Raw genomic sequence first — 18,624 nt, forward strand, 5'->3', positions numbered from 1 at the left:
CCCTATTGAGCCTTGACTTGTGGTTGTGTGCCTTGAATGTGCTTGCAGAAATACTAGGCACTAGGTTTATGCCAGTTCATCCAGGAGTGATTGATGCTCCCTCAGTTATCTCATTGTGTTGTAGAGAACAATTTACGTTTGAAAAAAACTGGGCCACAAAAAAATATTTCACGATGAATATTTTTACATTGTTTGCTGCTTTGAATATTTGTCAGTTATTGTTATGAAGGAAATGCCCTTCACTAAATTAAAATCCTCTGCATATTGCGACAAGTAGGTAGAAAAAATTAGCAGATTGTGGTTGCCTGACAAGATTTACGTATTGGCTAAAGAGGCTTCAGCATTTTGCTCACTTCGAGGCACAGTCAAGCGTTTCCAGGTATTTGTTTTGGACATCTAGCCCTGTGATCCATCCAAGAATTATGTTAATGTGGATGTGACAGTTGATGAGATAATTGAGGTAAGGGCAATTAAAATAGTTTACTGGCTTTGCTGTGAGCGCGCTGGAAACCAACCGAGGGATTCGAGAGACAGGTAGAGCAGACACAGTACAGCTTCACAGTGCTGTTTTCTAAAGACAGCAGATGTGTGAGTGACTGCAAAGCACAATATAGGATTGTTGCATCTTCATGCTTGAATGTATGTTATTACTGTACTCCCCTGAGGGGTGTAGGATCCAGAACATCATGATATTAACGACAATAGCTGTTGATTCACAGTTGTAAGGTTGCCTTAATTTCACTTTTAAACTTGCGGCTGTACTGCACACGCGTGGCATATATAAGGCGCTTTTTAGACACCGCATAAAGACAATGGCTACACCTGGTGGTGGCATGGTGACCTTGTTAAGCTTGTGTCTGTTAGAATTTTTTCATGCAAGGCCCTGATTACAGAGGAAAAGAAGAACTTTGCTCCTCCCATCTACCCCTTTCTTTGTTGTGGACTGGCTGATGTAGAGGTAGAGAGGGGTGGACGTTCTGTCAGCTCCAATTTGATGAAGCAGGTCCACTGACCCACCATGATCCTTCCTTCCTCGATTGCGTCCACCAGACTGAGATTGCAAAATGATTTCACAATGGCTAGTGAACACCCAAATAACTCCTTTGGCCAGGTTTAGCCCAATGATGAAGTCAATGTAGCAAAGGTGTCACGTCCATTTGGTTCCACAGTGCAAGATTCCACTGTAGAGGACCAATGAGGGCCGCATTTGTCCCTACAGTCCATTTGAGTAGGTGGCATGTAATAACTACACTGATTTCCCTTGTGTTTTTTTCGCAGTTAAACATGGCCGAAAATGACGACCTGACATCTTTGGAAGAGAGCTTCCGGAAGTTTGCTATCTATGGAGACACAAAAGCCACAGGCCAGGAAATGAATGGCAAGAACTGGGCTAAAGTGTGCAAGGAATGCAAAGTTATTGACGGCAAGACAATTACCAGTACGGACGTGGATATTGTGTTCTCCAAAGTAAAGTAAGTGGTATCTCAAATAATAAAAAATTCACAAAATATGCCCTATGAAGAGCGAGAAGTAATTTGAAATAGGAATAAGCAATGTCGAAGCACAGGAAAAGCAATCACTGTTGCAAAGCCACTAAATAGCATGGCCGCCCCCATTAGAAGTCTATATTGATACTTTAAAGATGGCTTCAAAGTTGAGCGATGCAACGTGCCATAAAGCTAGGCAGTAGTCATCCTGGAAGTGTATTTTTTCATACATTCTAAATTTCCACACATTGCTTCATGCCATGTCGCATCATGCAGTATAAATGCAACAATATCTCAGCCGGATTTATTGAAACTGTTTCAATTTGTATGTGCAAGACATTACGATAAACGAACACAACAAAGGAGGCTTCAAATAATTCAATCAATGCGCACATAGGCGTCATATATTTTAAGAAGATCAGAAAATACACAAAACAGTTGTTACAGCACTGTTGGGTATAAATACCAAGGCAAACCTAAAGAAAAGTGTACAAAGTGCTCGTGACAGTGAAGTGACGACGCAAGTGACAACGTGAGAAAGCACCACAGCATACGGCGCAAGAGAACATACAATATATATACACGATTAAAAAGGTTCACACATAGATTAATTCAGATATACAATTGGTCATTATCGTTGTGTTAAAGAACCAAAAGTCAGGGTGCGCCTAAGGCGTTTGACCTGGTGGGCAGGGGTCGACGGTGATTCAATCCTATTTAATTAGGATCATCTTCAGGACCTGGGTCGCCTATTCGAGGAGTGCTGTGTGAATAAATGCAAGTATCAGAGCGGCTGAGAGCGGAGAATGATGTGAGTGCATTCAAGGAAGGAAGAAGGACTAGCATGTGCCTACCTGATGCGCGTTGAATACATCTCTAGCGCAGAGGCGGGAGCAATGAAAACGTGAAGAGCGACCGCTGAGTGGTAGAGTTTCGATTTGGGCTGGGCGTCAGAGATAAACCAGCCAGTGGGTATCTAGAGGGAAAATTAAACTAATGTTACCGTGGGAGACGAGGGAAGGGAATAAAACGGGGTATTTAGAGGGGGGTGGGACGGGGGTGAGGGTGAAGGGAGGCGAACAGAAAGGGAGGGTGGTAGGTTTACTGTTGTGGACAAGGAGGTAGTGAACCACCAAAAACGAGGAGACAAGGCGGGAGAATCCGGAGAGGAAAACCAGGACCGGAGCGGGTGGAAAACTCACCGCTGAAAGACGAGGAACAGGGAAAGGTGAGGACAGGTGCAGGGATACCACCCTGATCGATGGTGGTAAGGTACAGGACGATGCCTAATGGAGAGGGCAAAAAGTCATGAAACAGGTGATTAAAAGCCCCTTCTTTGTGAAGGATACAGACGGGAAACGTAGATGTTAGGCAAAAAGGGGGCTTACCTGTTTCCAGGGTCAAAGAATCAGAGGCTGGACTTAATCCAAAATTCAAGGAGCGCGAGGATGCCACAGTCGTGTGCAGTCCACGGACAATGCCCTGAATCAAAGCGGCGTAACTGACTCTAAAAAGGAAACGCATGCGCTACGGGATTTGTCCCAGAGAGCGCTGATTGGGTCCTCAGGGCAGGGGGTGGGGCGTAACTAAGGACGTCAGGCAACGGGTCCGTGAATAAGGGAAGTGAAAGAGAAAAAAAATACGAAGGAAGTTAGGGACTAAAGCCGGGTTGAAAACACGGTAATTCAGTGTCGGGGCAGTTTAAAAACAGAGCGTGATGAATTCATAGGTTCCGAACCATTCGAAAACGAATGGTCCAAGGTTTTTAGACATGAGAGTAATACACGGTTATAAACTGACAAATAACCAGGTACATATATCATATTTAGGATCTTTGATAATTGCTAAAGAATAGAGTATAAGTAATCATGTGGTAACGTATTGTCATACAATCCTCATCTAAACGTACACCGCAAAAACTGGGACGCTAAACATTAGGGTAGAGGTCAGATACATCATGGGTGGGCATGGGTACATTGAGGCAGTGTGAGTGAGGTATCAGGTGGAAATTTGAATTGTGCTGTTCCACTCATCGATGGTATTCAACCCCTGGTTCACAGAGTTACAGCGTGTTATCCATTTGCATTCACTCTTATTCGGAAGAGATTGCAGATTGCCTCCACGTAGGGGGAGGCGGGGTTGGTCTATTACTTGCCACTTTATGTCGAGTTAATCATGATTCTTCTCCGGGTAGTGGGTTACCAGGGGGGCTCTAGTGATCTTACAATGTATCCTGCTTTTGTGCTGAATAAGTCTTTGCTTTACCATCTGTGTAGTCTGCCCAATATAGATGAGATGACATGGACATTCAATGGCGTAGATTACATTTTGTGAGCGACAGTTGGTCAACGTATTTAGGGTGTGTGATTGGTTGTTAAATCTGAATTCCTTGCTATTGAAGGTAAGTTCACAAACACTGCATGTCTGGCATTTATAATGACCAAGTACAGGTACATCATGCAGCGTAGTTGCCTTCTTCGAAGTATAAAAAACACATTTATAAGATGACTGCCATGTTGCATCAGGCCATGTTGTATCAAGCAGCTTAGAGCACATCTTAGAAATATACAAAATACACTACCATGAAGGCTGGCCAGAACTACTGGTGTTGCCGTCCGAAAAAAAGGACGGCACAACTTCTGTTGGCAATATAGTATAAAGTTTTTGTAAAGTGCACGGAAGGTCAGTCAGCTCTGTGGAACTGGATGTATTCTGAGCTTCAACTTCTTTTACACATTTTGTGACTACAAATATGTCATACAATTGCACATCTAATCATGTATTAGCTTAAGCACAACATTATATCAAGAACCAATACTTTCTGCAAAAATAGATAATCACACGTTTATGGAATGCAACTTGTGCATGTGTTATTCGTTACGCTTCCACACCACCACTTGAACTACCGGTTGTCCTTGACATGTCTCTTTGAAGCACTACTCCCAACATGTCTGATGCTCTACAAGGCCTAATCTCCCACCTATCCTGTGCCTCTAGGCTGCTTTATCCACATATTTTTTCAGAGACGTGTTCTCACAATCTGGGCCTGTAACTTTCCATTTCTGCTGTGTCTACTTATATTTCTCTATTCTACTGAAGCTCATGTCTACTTCCTCCCCCGTGGGTCCTGACTCTTTTCACACTTTCTATTCTACTAGCTTAGACCTGCATTTCTCCATTATTATGGACATCTGTACACACCTTTCTGCTAATGCTTGCCTTGACATGGGTGGGTCTTTTTCATTTTCTACATTTATTATAACCACCCCCCCTTTAGTTGATTTATCAACTATTCCCTCACCTTCCCTTGTGCTTGGAGTTATTAATGTGTATACATTAACCTCAATGTCCTGCATTTTTGACCAACCTGTTAGTGAACATCCCTCCCAACTTGTGACTAACACTTTTACAACATCCTATCACTATCTGGATGACACAAAACATCAAAAGCATGATCACAAGAACAGGCAACAAAGCCTTAAATAGTCCTGACATCCAGGATAGTACTTAAATGAACCACCCTGATAACCATTAATCAGGGGCACCCCCTTCGTCCACCATCTTCTTTTACAAGGCATGCAGAGCTTGTATGTCCTCTGTGAGTGCCCCGTTGTCAGCGCCATTAGCTGGGATATACGTGCAACAGGCAATTTGAATCTAGGCCAGACTCCTCCTTCTATAACTGTCATTAAGCCTAACACATCTATTCTGCATATTCATTACTCTCATTGCCCACACCTCTTATTTGATTGTGTTGAAGCTATCTTTAGTGGCGTTGATGACTTTCATCAACTCCCAGCAGGCAGTGCTTGAGTTGTCAAATACGAAGTGCTCTGCACTCTTCCTTTAGTGGCTCCACCATATCCACAAACCTCAAGTAAGTAAGTTATTTATTATGCTTAATTAATTAAAACGATTGCATATACATGACACATATAAATAACATAATTTAAATAAGATTACACGTTTTTAAAAGTCCTTGATGATTTAGAAGAACTCACACGAGAGTGTCTCTGGTTTCGGGTTTTCCTAACTTCACCCACTGGTGTCCTTTGATTGCAAGAGGGGCCTTCGATGACTCCAGAAAAAATTATTTTATTTTGTTGATTTTATGAAAATTTCCACTTGCAAAGTAGGCTGTTGAAAAATCCGGAGTTCAAAATTATGCCCTGTCAGTCTTGCGCCCTTAGTCCTTGCATTTTTTGTGCTGCTCGGCTGCCTTGGCTCTGCCGTGTATTTCTGTATGCAGTCTGTTCTCTTCTATTTAATTATGTGAATCAGCAGATCAATTGCGTGGAATCAGACTTGAAGCAGGCCAGCACCGCCTGTCTTCTGGTGTGGATCCCAGCTTAGTTATAGAGGGGCAAAGAAGTAAACATTGTTTTTTTGCTAGGCTTGTGCAGATGCAGATTATGTGGACAAGATCTTACGGTCCATGAGTACATAGTCGGCAGGTTTTGTCTCCAGAATTCCTCTTCCAGGGTAGAAAGTGAGGCAGGATTGGCATTATGCCCAGCCGATATTTTAAATATTTCTCTTTCAGTGCGATTTTAAATCCTTTGCTTAGGTATGTTTGTGGTTTGTCTGCGACGTAGTTGTTAAGTAATATCCAGCCGTGTGCCCTTTTTGCGAATGTGGCCTTATCTTCTGCTGTTGACAACACTCTGATAGATTTAGAGACCGCTTTCTTGAAGCTAGTATGGGTTGCTGATGAGTCCCTTGCAATTTCTAACCATAATTGGTTTAGGGAGTCTCTGAGGTATACTCCGGCTGGTGGGGTCCCTCTTAAGGTATTTTGCTCTGCTCCTCTGATTTTATGTCAGCATTTTATAAAAGCACCCCTCCTAGCCAGGGACTGTTTCTGAAGCCAAACTCTAGCCGTATTTGCACAGGAGAGGTGTAGTTTGGAATATGACAGATCCTTCTTTTTTCCCTGGTGATTATTTTTTCCACAGCGATTGCATCTCTTCTTTGCATTGCCTCACTCCCATATGTTATTGTCGGAATGAGTTTCACTTGGATGACCTTGAGTAGGGGTGCAGATGATGGCTCAGTGAGTGCTTTTTTTAGAGACTTCATGGCCAAGGTTATAGTGTTGCCTTTCTGTCTTAGTACTTCTATTTGAGGGTTGAAGGAACTCTTGTTATCTAGCAGGACTTTGTATTCCTTTGCTAGTTCCAGTCGTTGTGTTTCCAGGTACCAATGAAGTGTTTTCTTCTTGGAAAGATTTAATGCCATTGTTTTAGTCTTACCTAGATTGATCTTAAGTGCATTCTCATGTGAATATTCTTGTGTTGCGGTAAGTGCTGTAGACCAATTGGTGTTTGGCTTACTAACACTAGGCCATCGGCGTAAAGAAGGTTGGAGATGGTTGTCTTACGGAGCATAAGGACATGCAAATTGCATTTGTCCAACCTTGCGAGTAAATTAGCCACTAAGAGATTGAATAGCGTGGGATCAAGGACATACCCTTGTTTTAGCCCTTTGGTGGTGGTGATGCATCTTGATAGATGTGTCCCCGTCCTCAGTTTGACTTTTACCCATGAGTCTGTGTGTAGTAATTCGAGTTGCTCTAGGAGGGCTGGTGGTATGCCCCAATTTGCTTCTGCCATAGTCTTTGTCGATTGATGTGGTCAAAGGCAGAGCTACAATCGATGAAGCACAGAAATAGCGGTTGCCTGGCTTGTTTTGGGGCATCAGTCAAAAGGGTTAGGGTCCTAATGGTGGTAATTGTTCCCATGTTTTTGCAGAAGCCAGTCTGGTTTAATGGTATGATAGATGAGGAGGAGGCCCAAGATCTCAGTTCTTCCAGGATTAGTCCTGTGTAATATTTGCCGTTGTTGACGATCAGGGTGACAAGGCCAGTAGTGTTTCACATCTCCCTTGTTGCTCTGCTTGTACATTGGTGAGGTTATTGATCCTTTCCATAATTCTGGAATTATTCCACTGACCATGATCTGGTTATATACTGATTCCAAGATTTTGGACTAGTACTGGGGGTTATGCTTGTATAGAATTGGGGTGATCCCATTCAGTCCAGGCACTCCTTCCAGCCCTCCTTTCCCAATTTGCTTCATTATGTGTGGTTTTGTTACTTTTAGTAAATACTCTTGCGGGTTTTGATGTTCGTTATTTCCCGGCATGACTTTTCCTGCCTCAGATTAGTTTTTGCTCTTCTTTTTTTCCAGTTGTGCTTTGTCACCCAGGGTGGACCAAGGTTCTTCGTGCCCGTTTCTCTCTTGGCCAGAGCTGTTAAAGTGGTCGTGGTGGTAGGTTGCCCAGTCTTCCTCTGGGAGGTAGGAATCAATTCCTTGTTGAGATTAGCATTGCAAGGTATAAATTGTTCACCAGAATTTTGAGCTTTTCTTGCTTTTTGAGTCATGGAGTAATCTTGCCCACATTTTCTTTGTTATCTTGCCTCCCATTTTATCTTTTTTAGGCTAGCCTTGAGTTTTTCTAATTCGCCCAGAGGGAGGTCACTTGCGGGTTCTGGCTGAGCTTCCTTATGGTTTGATTAATGGCAGATTTTAGGTTTTTTGTTTGAGGCCTGTTGGCATTGCTTAATTCTCTCTAACTTAGAGTTCCATTTCTGACTCCTGCATTGGTTGCAAATTTCTCCCTGAGAATGATAGTGAAGTTCTCCCAAATAGCTAATGGGTTCCTTGATTGGTCGAGGTCTTCAAGGAGGATAGATTTGGCGGATTCTAGGAGCTTCTCCACTGAGCCGGAGCTGCACTTGATCCTTTTGTTGTTGGTGGTATATTCTGTGGCTATCGTTTTAAGTGTTGTGTGTATTGGGAGAGTGACGCCTTTAAAGATCACTACTTGAGGTGAATTGTCGCTCTGGTTCGGCTCCCCCAGTTGATAAGAATTGATTTTGTGAAAGTGAGAGTGTCGTAAATGTGTAATCAATATGTGAGTTGGCGACTGTTGAATAGAATGTATGAACTGGCGGGTTCTCTTTCTGAAATTGTCCATTCAAGGCTCTAAAATTAAGTGGTTCGAGTTCCCTTAGAAGGTGTGAGCCTAATCCAGTCTGTTTGTTTGGAGTGCATTTCCCCTGCATTGGAATTTTCCATGCCCTGTATAGTTCTTGTAGCTGATAGTCTTCAGTGGGCTTTCCCATAAGATGCTGATTGAAATCGCCTGCGACTGTAACATTGTCATTCTCTTCTTCCTCAATGATTCTTAGTAACTCGGTGATCAGTTGTTTGACCCCCTTAGTTTTGTGCCTGGGATGTAAGTAGGCATTTACTATTATAGGGTAGTCATCTTTATTGATTCTGATCGATGCTCTTACTGCTAGTAGTTCGTTGGGCGCCGGTATAGTGGCCTTCAAGTGTATGACAGGCCCTAGTTTTGTAATTGATGCATGAATTGCCCAGCCTCCTATCCAATGGCCATATCTAGCTTCTTTCCGTGCTAGGACATCTTGGAAATTATGCCACCGGCAGGTGTATAGGTTTTTTGCCCAGGTTTCTTTGAGAAGTAAAAGATCAAAGGGTTGGAGATAGAACATTAATTGAGGGTCGTTTTCTTTGTTGGACAGGCTGCTGATGTTCCATTTGCACATGCTGATTGGTCATGTCATTGGCTGTTGGTCACGTTAAGTGTTTGAGTTATCTGACTCCAGTTACTCCTGGTTAGTTTGACCGTTGATTCTTATAATTTCCTTGTCTCGTTCCAATCCCTTGGATGGTTAGGTTGAGTGCTTCTTGTGACCCTTAATACGGAGTGGATCGTCTTTTGCTCCTGTGGTCCGGTTGTGAATTGTTTTTTGGGTAGCAGTGGAGTCGGGTAGCCCGGGTTGTGGTGTTGGTATATCCTTATTCCTGGTTCACTGATAGAATATTGATGACAAAAATATCGATGTTCAAAATATCGAGGAAAAAAATATAGACTACAAAAATATTGACTCCCATACCTAAACAGGTAATTGAATTGAATCAAAAATATCCATGTTAAACATATAGATGTAAAAAATATCGATATATATATATATATATATATATTCAGCTCAAAGGGGATGGTCCATTGAATAAGCCGCACTCGTGCAACGAAGAGTTTTCCCCAAAGAAACTTTATTCAGGTACAAACAGCCATTCTTTCCGGTAAAATGAGGCATTGGTCCGCAGCCCTGACGCGTTTCGAGTCTTCTCTTTTTCAAAGGGAGATGCAGTCCGCAAGCGCTTAGTTCATCGCATCACCTTTATATGTCAATATCGCCCGCCATGATTGGACAACTCTGGATGAGATAAGGCGTTGCATTATGGGGGATGCAGTTCACGATTATGTCCTCGAATGGAAGCGCTTGCTATGTATGCCAGATGAAAGCTCCACATGAGCCCCAGAAAGCGCGACTGTTCCTGATCCTCCTTCGCTGCCCCACATGTGAAGCTCATAACATTGCGCTCCGTGGTCCTCGGTTATTGAGGTGGTGCAGGCTCAGCGGCAGGACGGCCGCTAATATACTCAGCTCAAAGGGGATGGTCCATTGAATAAGCCGCACTCGTGCAACGAAGAGTTTTCCCCAAAGAAACTTTATTCAGGTACAAACAGCCATTCTTTCCGGTAAAATGAGGCATTGGTCCGCAGCCCTGACGCGTTTCGAGTCTTCTCTTTTTCAAAGGGAGATGCAGTCCGCAAGCGCTTAGTTCATCGCATCACCTTTATATGTCAATATCGCCCGCCATGATTGGACAACTCTGGATGAGATAAGGCGTTGCATTATGGGGGATGCAGTTCACGATTATGTCCTCGAATGGAAGCGCTTGCTATGTATGCCAGATGAAAGCTCCACATGAGCCCCAGAAAGCGCGACTGTTCCTGATCCTCCTTCGCTGCCCCACATGTGAAGCTCATAACATTGCGCTCCGTGGTCCTCGGTTATTGAGGTGGTGCAGGCTCAGCGGCAGGACGGCCGCTAATATACTCAGCTCAAAGGGGATGGTCCATTGAATAAGCCGCACTCGTGCAACGAAGAGTTTTCCCCAAAGAAACTTTATTCAGGTACAAACAGCCATTCTTTCCGGTAAAATGAGGCATTGGTCCGCAGCCCTGACGCGTTTCGAGTCTTCTCTTTTTCAAAGGGAGATGCAGTCCGCAAGCGCTTAGTTCATCGCATCACCTTTATATGTCAATATCGCCCGCCATGATTGGACAACTCTGGATGAGATAAGGCGTTGCATTATGGGGGATGCAGTTCACGATTATGTCCTCGAATGGAAGCGCTTGCTATGTATGCCAGATGAAAGCTCCACATGAGCCCCAGAAAGCGCGACTGTTCCTGATCCTCCTTCGCTGCCCCACATGTGAAGCTCATAACATTGCGCTCCGTGGTCCTCGGTTATTGAGGTGGTGCAGGCTCAGCGGCAGGACGGCCGCTAATATACTCAGCTCAAAGGGGATGGTCCATTGAATAAGCCGCACTCGTGCAACGAAGAGTTTTCCCCAAAGAAACTTTATTCAGGTACAAACAGCCATTCTTTCCGGTAAAATGAGGCATTGGTCCGCAGCCCTGACGCGTTTCGAGTCTTCTCTTTTTCAAAGGGAGATGCAGTCCGCAAGCGCTTAGTTCATCGCATCACCTTTATATGTCAATATCGCCCGCCATGATTGGACAACTCTGGATGAGATAAGGCGTTGCATTATGGGGGATGCAGTTCACGATTATGTCCTCGAATGGAAGCGCTTGCTATGTATGCCAGATGAAAGCTCCACATGAGCCCCAGAAAGCGCGACTGTTCCTGATCCTCCTTCGCTGCCCCACATGTGAAGCTCATAACATTGCGCTCCGTGGTCCTCGGTTATTGAGGTGGTGCAGGCTCAGCGGCAGGACGGCCGCTAATATACTCAGCTCAAAGGGGATGGTCCATTGAATAAGCCGCACTCGTGCAACGAAGAGTTTTCCCCAAAGAAACTTTATTCAGGTACAAACAGCCATTCTTTCCGGTAAAATGAGGCATTGGTCCGCAGCCCTGACGCGTTTCGAGTCTTCTCTTTTTCAAAGGGAGATGCAGTCCGCAAGCGCTTAGTTCATCGCATCACCTTTATATGTCAATATCGCCCGCCATGATTGGACAACTCTGGATGAGATAAGGCGTTGCATTATGGGGGATGCAGTTCACGATTATGTCCTCGAATGGAAGCGCTTGCTATGTATGCCAGATGAAAGCTCCACATGAGCCCCAGAAAGCGCGACTGTTCCTGATCCTCCTTCGCTGCCCCACATGTGAAGCTCATAACATTGCGCTCCGTGGTCCTCGGTTATTGAGGTGGTGCAGGCTCAGCGGCAGGACGGCCGCTAATATACTCAGCTCAAAGGGGATGGTCCATTGAATAAGCCGCACTCGTGCAACGAAGAGTTTTCCCCAAAGAAACTTTATTCAGGTACAAACAGCCATTCTTTCCGGTAAAATGAGGCATTGGTCCGCAGCCCTGACGCGTTTCGAGTCTTCTCTTTTTCAAAGGGAGATGCAGTCCGCAAGCGCTTAGTTCATCGCATCACCTTTATATGTCAATATCGCCCGCCATGATTGGACAACTCTGGATGAGATAAGGCGTTGCATTATGGGGGATGCAGTTCACGATTATGTCCTCGATTGGAAGCGCTTGCTATGTATGCCAGATGAAAGCTCCACATGAGCCCCAGAAAGCGCGACTGTTCCTGATCCTCCTTCGCTGCCCCACATGTGAAGCTCATAACATTGCGCTATATATATATATATATATATATATATATATATATATATATATATATATATATATATATAAAAATATATATATATTAAATATTAATTAATATAACAAATAAACGTAATTACAAGATAACCACACAAACATAATATGATATACACATATATACATTTTACAATGAATACACTTTTTAAAATTTCTTTTAAAACTTTACAATTATATAAATAATATATATATATATATATATATCTATCAATAATTTAAAATATAATACAAAATTATATAATAAATTAAAAACATTAAACTGTTAAAACATATTTAAACTTACATTTCCCAATACAATCAGTGCAACAGTAGGGAAAGTGTTGGATAGCAAAATAATTAAATTTACTATTCCAACTCGAGTGAGTGCAACAGGGGTAAAATTTACTACTCCCACTCCAGTGAGTGCAACAGTAGAGAAAGTGTTGGATAGCGGAGGGGTGAAAATTACTACTCCCACTCCAGTGAGTGCAACAGTAGGGAAAGTGCTGGATAGCGGAGAGGTAAAAATAACTATTACAATTTCAGTGAGTGCAACATTCAGGAAAGTGTTGGATAGCGAAGAGACAAAAATTACTGTTCCCACTCAAACAGTGAAAGCAGAAATAAAATCTGTACAAATTATAAAAAATTATAAAAATAAACAAACAATATTTAGAAATGAAAAATCAAATATATTAAATATATGAAAAGAAATTATTTAATATTAATTACATATAAAAAATCTACAAATGATATATAATCTAAAATAATAAATACATTTAATAAAAAAAATTCTTTTAAACTAGAAAATATTTACAAATTAATTAATACATAAATGTATTTATTATATTTCCTACCCTATAACACCACACAATAACAAAACACTTCAACATTTCTAAAAAAAGAAATCTCCAAAATTAACATAATTAATAATCCGTAAAAAAAATATTAATACAAAACTAACATTTATTGACTACACACACTTTAACACTATGATATCCACAACAACCTGAATTAAACTCTAAAATAATAAAACACAATTAAAACGTATTTATAAATTAAAAACTATCACTATTAACAAATATTAATAAAGTAATTAAAATGTATTTAATACCCATCCTTTACCCCTTTAAAAGTAAAAACAGACAAACATAAACAATTATCTAAAATACATATAACATAATTAGCATTAATTAACAACTATATATTAATTAATTAAATACAAATTACTTTCAACCCTTTACTCCTATACACACCACAACACACACCTAAAATAATTACACGATTACCATAATTAATTTCCAATCAATTAATTAAAATGAATTAACATCCAATTAATTCATCAATTAAACATAAATTACTTCCCACCCTCAACACCTACAATTACACAATTACCATAATTAATTACTAATTAATTAAAATTACCATCCAATTAATTCATCACTTAAAAATAAGTTACTTCCCACCCTTAACAACTATGAACATCACAACACACACCTAAAATTAATTACACAATTACCATAATTCATTACCAGTTATTTAATTAAAATTAATTAACATCCAATTATTAATTCATCACTTAAAAATAAATTACTTCCTACCCTTAACACCTATAAACACCACAGCACACACCTAAAATAATTACACAATTACCATTATTAATTACCGATTAATTAAATTAACAACCAATTATTAATTAATAATGAATTACTTTACACATTAACACTATAACATCTAAATTAAACTAAAATTAATAAATCAAAAATAATCAATACATTTAATATAATTAAATTAGTTCCCACCCTATTCCCCTATAAATCCACAACCTGCTACAGAACTAAAAACACAAAATTCAAATAAAAAAAAATGAATAACTACTAAAAATGTACACATATATTAACAATACAAACAATTCGTATACAAAAAAACATACAACACATACATATAAAATATATACTAAAATACATCACATTAATAAACAAACAATATTTTTAACAACTCTATTTTGGTAAACAATACTGAACACTTTGACATTTTTAAAATCGACATTACTTACCTTAAGTCGATATTCTTGATAACAGTATTCTTGCTGTCGATATTGTTGAACTACGATATTTGCAACTTGATATTTGTGACTCAATATTCTGTCTCTTCAGCCTTATCCCCCAGTGTTGGAAGAAGGTTGATTCTTTCATTTTCTTTTTTTATTATCTCCTTTGTGGTCCATGTTGTCTTGGTTTCCTCTAAGCCTTGAGGCGTATCAACATGAATAAATTTTATATATGTTAGATCTGCTGTGATCATGTCTTCCAAGTTCTTTGTTGCGTGGAGGAAGCGCATTATGGGGCTCATTAGGATGGCAGACGGACTGGAGTCCGTCCGCCATCCTGGTGTAAACCGGGACTGTCCGCCATGCACGCAGCGGTCCCGCACACCGGATCAGGATGCGACCACCACCATGGCGTTCGGATCCTGCATTTTAAAATTGCGGCAGTTGCTGTTGACAGCTGCACCCACCGCAATGCTAAAATGCTATGTTGTGAATTTCACAGCACTACGTGGCAGGCACTACACGGTGCCTGCCTCATAGTGCTGTGAAATGTAGGGTGGGTACCATGGGTACCCCTCAGTGCACCCTCGCCTCCCCCAACACAAGGAGGGCCTGCACGGGCCCCTAAACCCAATCTCCGCCAGCCTTTCCATTGCGGTTCCACCGCTATGGAAAGGCTGTCTACAGCCAACATTGTCATTTGGCGGACGGTGCCTGCTAGGCACCGCCGCCATTATACTGATGAAGACCGCTCCACCAGGCAATCCTTCAGATTGCCTGTGGTGGACAGTCTTTGGTTGTGGTGAGATTCCCCCGCCATCCTAATATGGCGGGGGGTAAAATCGCCCGTCAGAGGATGGAAGGACCGCCATCGCATGGCTGGCGGTGGCGGTTCTTCCTCCATCCTAATGAGCCCCCATGTTTCCTCTGTTTAGTTTAGAATGTCTTCTCTCCCCTAGACTTGTATTCTGGATGGAATATAATGGAGTTTGTTAGCCACTGTTCGATTTCGAGGCTCCTTTTGTGATGTGTTCGCATCACATCAGATTGTTTTTGGAATGCATCTTTAAGTGGAGGTTGTTGGTGCACTGCCTATTAATTTGGAGTTCTTAATGCTCTATGATCGATGTTGTATTGTAAACAGACTGTTTTCCTGTGGCCTTTGATGCGAGGGTTTGTACTTCAGTTAGTCCTTCCTCTGCTTCCAGGGATGTGGGATTGCAGGTGTTGATGTGTGGTTATATGCCTGTTTATTTTGAACCAGATTCGGTTTGTATACGGTTTGTCTGTATATTCTGAGGCTGTGGAACAATATTGCGGTGATGGGTTTTGGCGTGCTTATTGTTTTTGCCGTTGTGAAGTTTACAGATGTTGTTGCTGTTGCCTGATCGAGTTATTTGAGGTTGCCCTTTGGGAAGTGACCCTTCTATTGTTCTGACCTGTGTTGCTGTCGTCTGGTTTGGACCCTTTTCTTTTTTGATGTTGATAAGGGTGAACCGCCAAGAGATGCTGTTTCAGTTTGCGTTGTTTCTGTCCGGGTTGGTCTCTCTTCCATGGTCGGCCGCGCTTGGGTCGGTTGTTGTCCTTGTGATTGTTACCTCATGTATTTTGGCAAGTGTCGTATTTGTTTGCCGCGGGTTTGTGTTTTGTTCGGACTTGTGTTTCTAGTTGGTTGCTTAAGCGGCGCAGCAGACGTTATTGTAGGCTCTGTGGATACTATTAAGGGATTTTCTGGTTTATTGGTTGCCACTGGTGAATGTGTGCTGTTTGTGCAGGACCTTTTGGCCTTGTTGTTCTGGTCAGATGTGTCACCCCCCGGTTGATCTGTTGAGGACGGGGACATAGTGATGGCGACGTTTCTTGGTCCATAGCTTTGTTTTAGATATGTTAGCAAGCCATTTAACATGGTTTGTAATGTAATTATTTTGTCCAATATTGGCGCTCAAGTGCAGTCTATTTATGGCGATGCTTCTGACTGGCATCTTTTTATCAGCCCGTTTAAATCTACCAATTTATCATTGATTTTGGATACAGAGGGGCATATCAACAACAACCGGCGATAATTATCTCTAAGCGCACTTAGCGCTAGGATAATTATCGCCGGCTAGCGTGAATTTTTATCGCTGAGATAGCGTGCTGGGGATTTCTTTGGTCTGTCCTAGCCTGGAAGGGATTCCCAAGCACATATATAACAGCCTTGAAAGCCCTATATATTGACCCTAAGGCGAGCATACGAATTGCTTCGGATATTTCAACAACATTCACAATAACGAGGGGGACAAGGCAGGGATGCCCATGTTCCCCCTTGTTATTTGCATTATATATAGAACCATACTTAGAAAAAATTCTACGAGATGATAATATCTCCCCTGTGACGATCCACCAAATTGAGTATAAGATTCTGGCTTATGCCGATGATGTCGCGATAGTGACCTCAGACATTAATCGAGCTTTACCTAAGATTATTGAAATAGCTAGCGAATTTGGATCTTATTCTGGCTATAAATTAAATATCTCAAAAACACAGATGATTCACTCTACTGCTGGCGCGCCAACTGGTTTGCCATTGTCGAAGACGGCTTTGTATCTAGGTGTGATCCTGTCACCTAAAGTAGAAGATATTGTTGGGCTTAATCTTGATCCAGTACTTGCTGCTACGAATAGGTCCCTTGAGAGGTTGGATAATTTACATCTCTCTTTGTATGGTCGCGCTAATGTCATTAAGATGCTTTTTCTTCCCAAATTTCTTTATTTTTTTCGGACTATACCATTATTTTTTCCATCCAGTTTCTTTATTAAATTAGATAGGATAACTTCTAGATTTCTATGGGGATATAAAAGAGCAAGGAAGTCTTTACTTAGTTGTACTCTACCCTCGCTTCGGGGTGGTTGGGGCATCCCTAATTTTCGTTTATATTACATGGCGATATCACTTAGACTAATGAGCAGCTTAATTTTTGAGGGGATAATTCTGGATGATTTTTTATATCCTTCAATCTACACAATGATTCTTGGTAGTCAAGCACAAAGATGCTTGGTCCGCTTTCTAGAACCAAGTTACTATAAGAAAACAAGGTTTAAGATAATGGAAACAGTCTTCCAACTATGGAAAATGTGCAAACGAAGACTTCATCTAGATAGTAACTTTAATTTTTATATGCCTTTATTTGATAACCCATCGTTGCCATTAATCTTTTCTGATTATACTATGCAGCGCTGGCAAAATTGTAATATTCGTCAAATTGGGGATCTCTTTCCTAATGAACAATTTATAACATTCTCTCATCTTCAACAACTGTATAACTTACCTAAATCAGATTTTTTTAAATACCTTCAAATACGTAGTTTCCTAAATTCAAAGAATTTAGTGAACTCTAACAAAATTAAGAAACATGAGGTATTAGAATGCTGCTTGAAACAAAAGAAAATTGGGGTGATCTATAAAACAATGATTAAAGGCTTAGAAGACAACCTTGTATCTTGTAATGCAAAATGGCAAAAAGAGATAGGTATTGAAAATATAGATGTATTAGATACCTTAGTGCTGTCTAATCAAGTATTAATTAATGGATCGCTAAAGAGCCAGAGCTTTATGAGTACTTTCGATCTATATTATACTCCTGCTAAGTTATCAAAATGGAAAGGGAATACTGGAGATAAGTGTAACCGCTGTGGATGCATAGGTGCAAACTCTATACATATGTTCTTTTTATGTCCTAAACTATCTCAATTTATGTCTGAAGTTCAACTGTTTCTAAACCAAATAATGAATATTCCCCTAATACTGTCTGCTGATCTTGTAATACTTGGCATTCAATTTAATCCAGCTCGGCCGTACACACGTGCGGAAGAGGGATTTCTGTTTATATCAATGTCTATTTTTAGATATTGTGTCACTTCGCATTGGCTTGATGCAGATCCCCCTTCATTTTCTCAATGGCAAATTAAATTGTTAAATATGTATCAATTAGAGAATGCTGTTTATCGCTTAAAGGGGACGAAAAAGAGGAACTTTGGCTTTAAACTGTGGGCTCCTATTCACGGATGGTTACAATGTTAAAGTATAATATGTACATTATCTGATTTTCCTGTCATGCTGTATCTATGTTCTTGTATAACTAAATGGATAATAATGTGTCTGGTCAACTTTTACTTGCTGCTGTGAAAATCAATAAAAAAAAAAATTAAAAAAAAAGAGATAGCGTGCTATTAGCAACGCTTATCTCAATAGCGATAAAAATCCTCACGCTAACAGGCTAACGTGAGATTATCGCTGGAAACACAGCGATAATCTCACGTTACCTTGTTGATAGGGACAGGCAATTTTAGCCATGATATCCTCCTTCCATAGGATATCATGGCTAAGTC

General features: G+C 41.1%; 1 protein-coding gene across 3 annotated transcripts in view; it reads left to right on the forward strand.

Moving 5' to 3' along the window:
* Positions 1 to 18,624, forward strand: part of LOC146775765 (tubulin polymerization-promoting protein family member 3-like) — a 251,814-nt gene that overhangs the window by 140,583 nt on the left and 92,607 nt on the right. For all 3 annotated transcript variants that reach the window (XM_085638852.1, XM_085638850.1, XM_085638851.1), the window contains exon 2: positions 1,279 to 1,472. In XM_085638852.1, coding sequence (XP_085494978.1) covers positions 1,285 to 1,472 — 188 coding nt within the window. In that variant the 5' untranslated portion in view covers positions 1,279 to 1,284. The remainder of the gene's footprint in view (positions 1 to 1,278; positions 1,473 to 18,624) is intronic.

This window comes from Triturus cristatus, chromosome 12 (assembly GCF_964204655.1).
Source record: "Triturus cristatus chromosome 12, aTriCri1.1, whole genome shotgun sequence".
Classification (NCBI taxonomy): domain Eukaryota; kingdom Metazoa; phylum Chordata; class Amphibia; order Caudata; family Salamandridae; genus Triturus; species Triturus cristatus.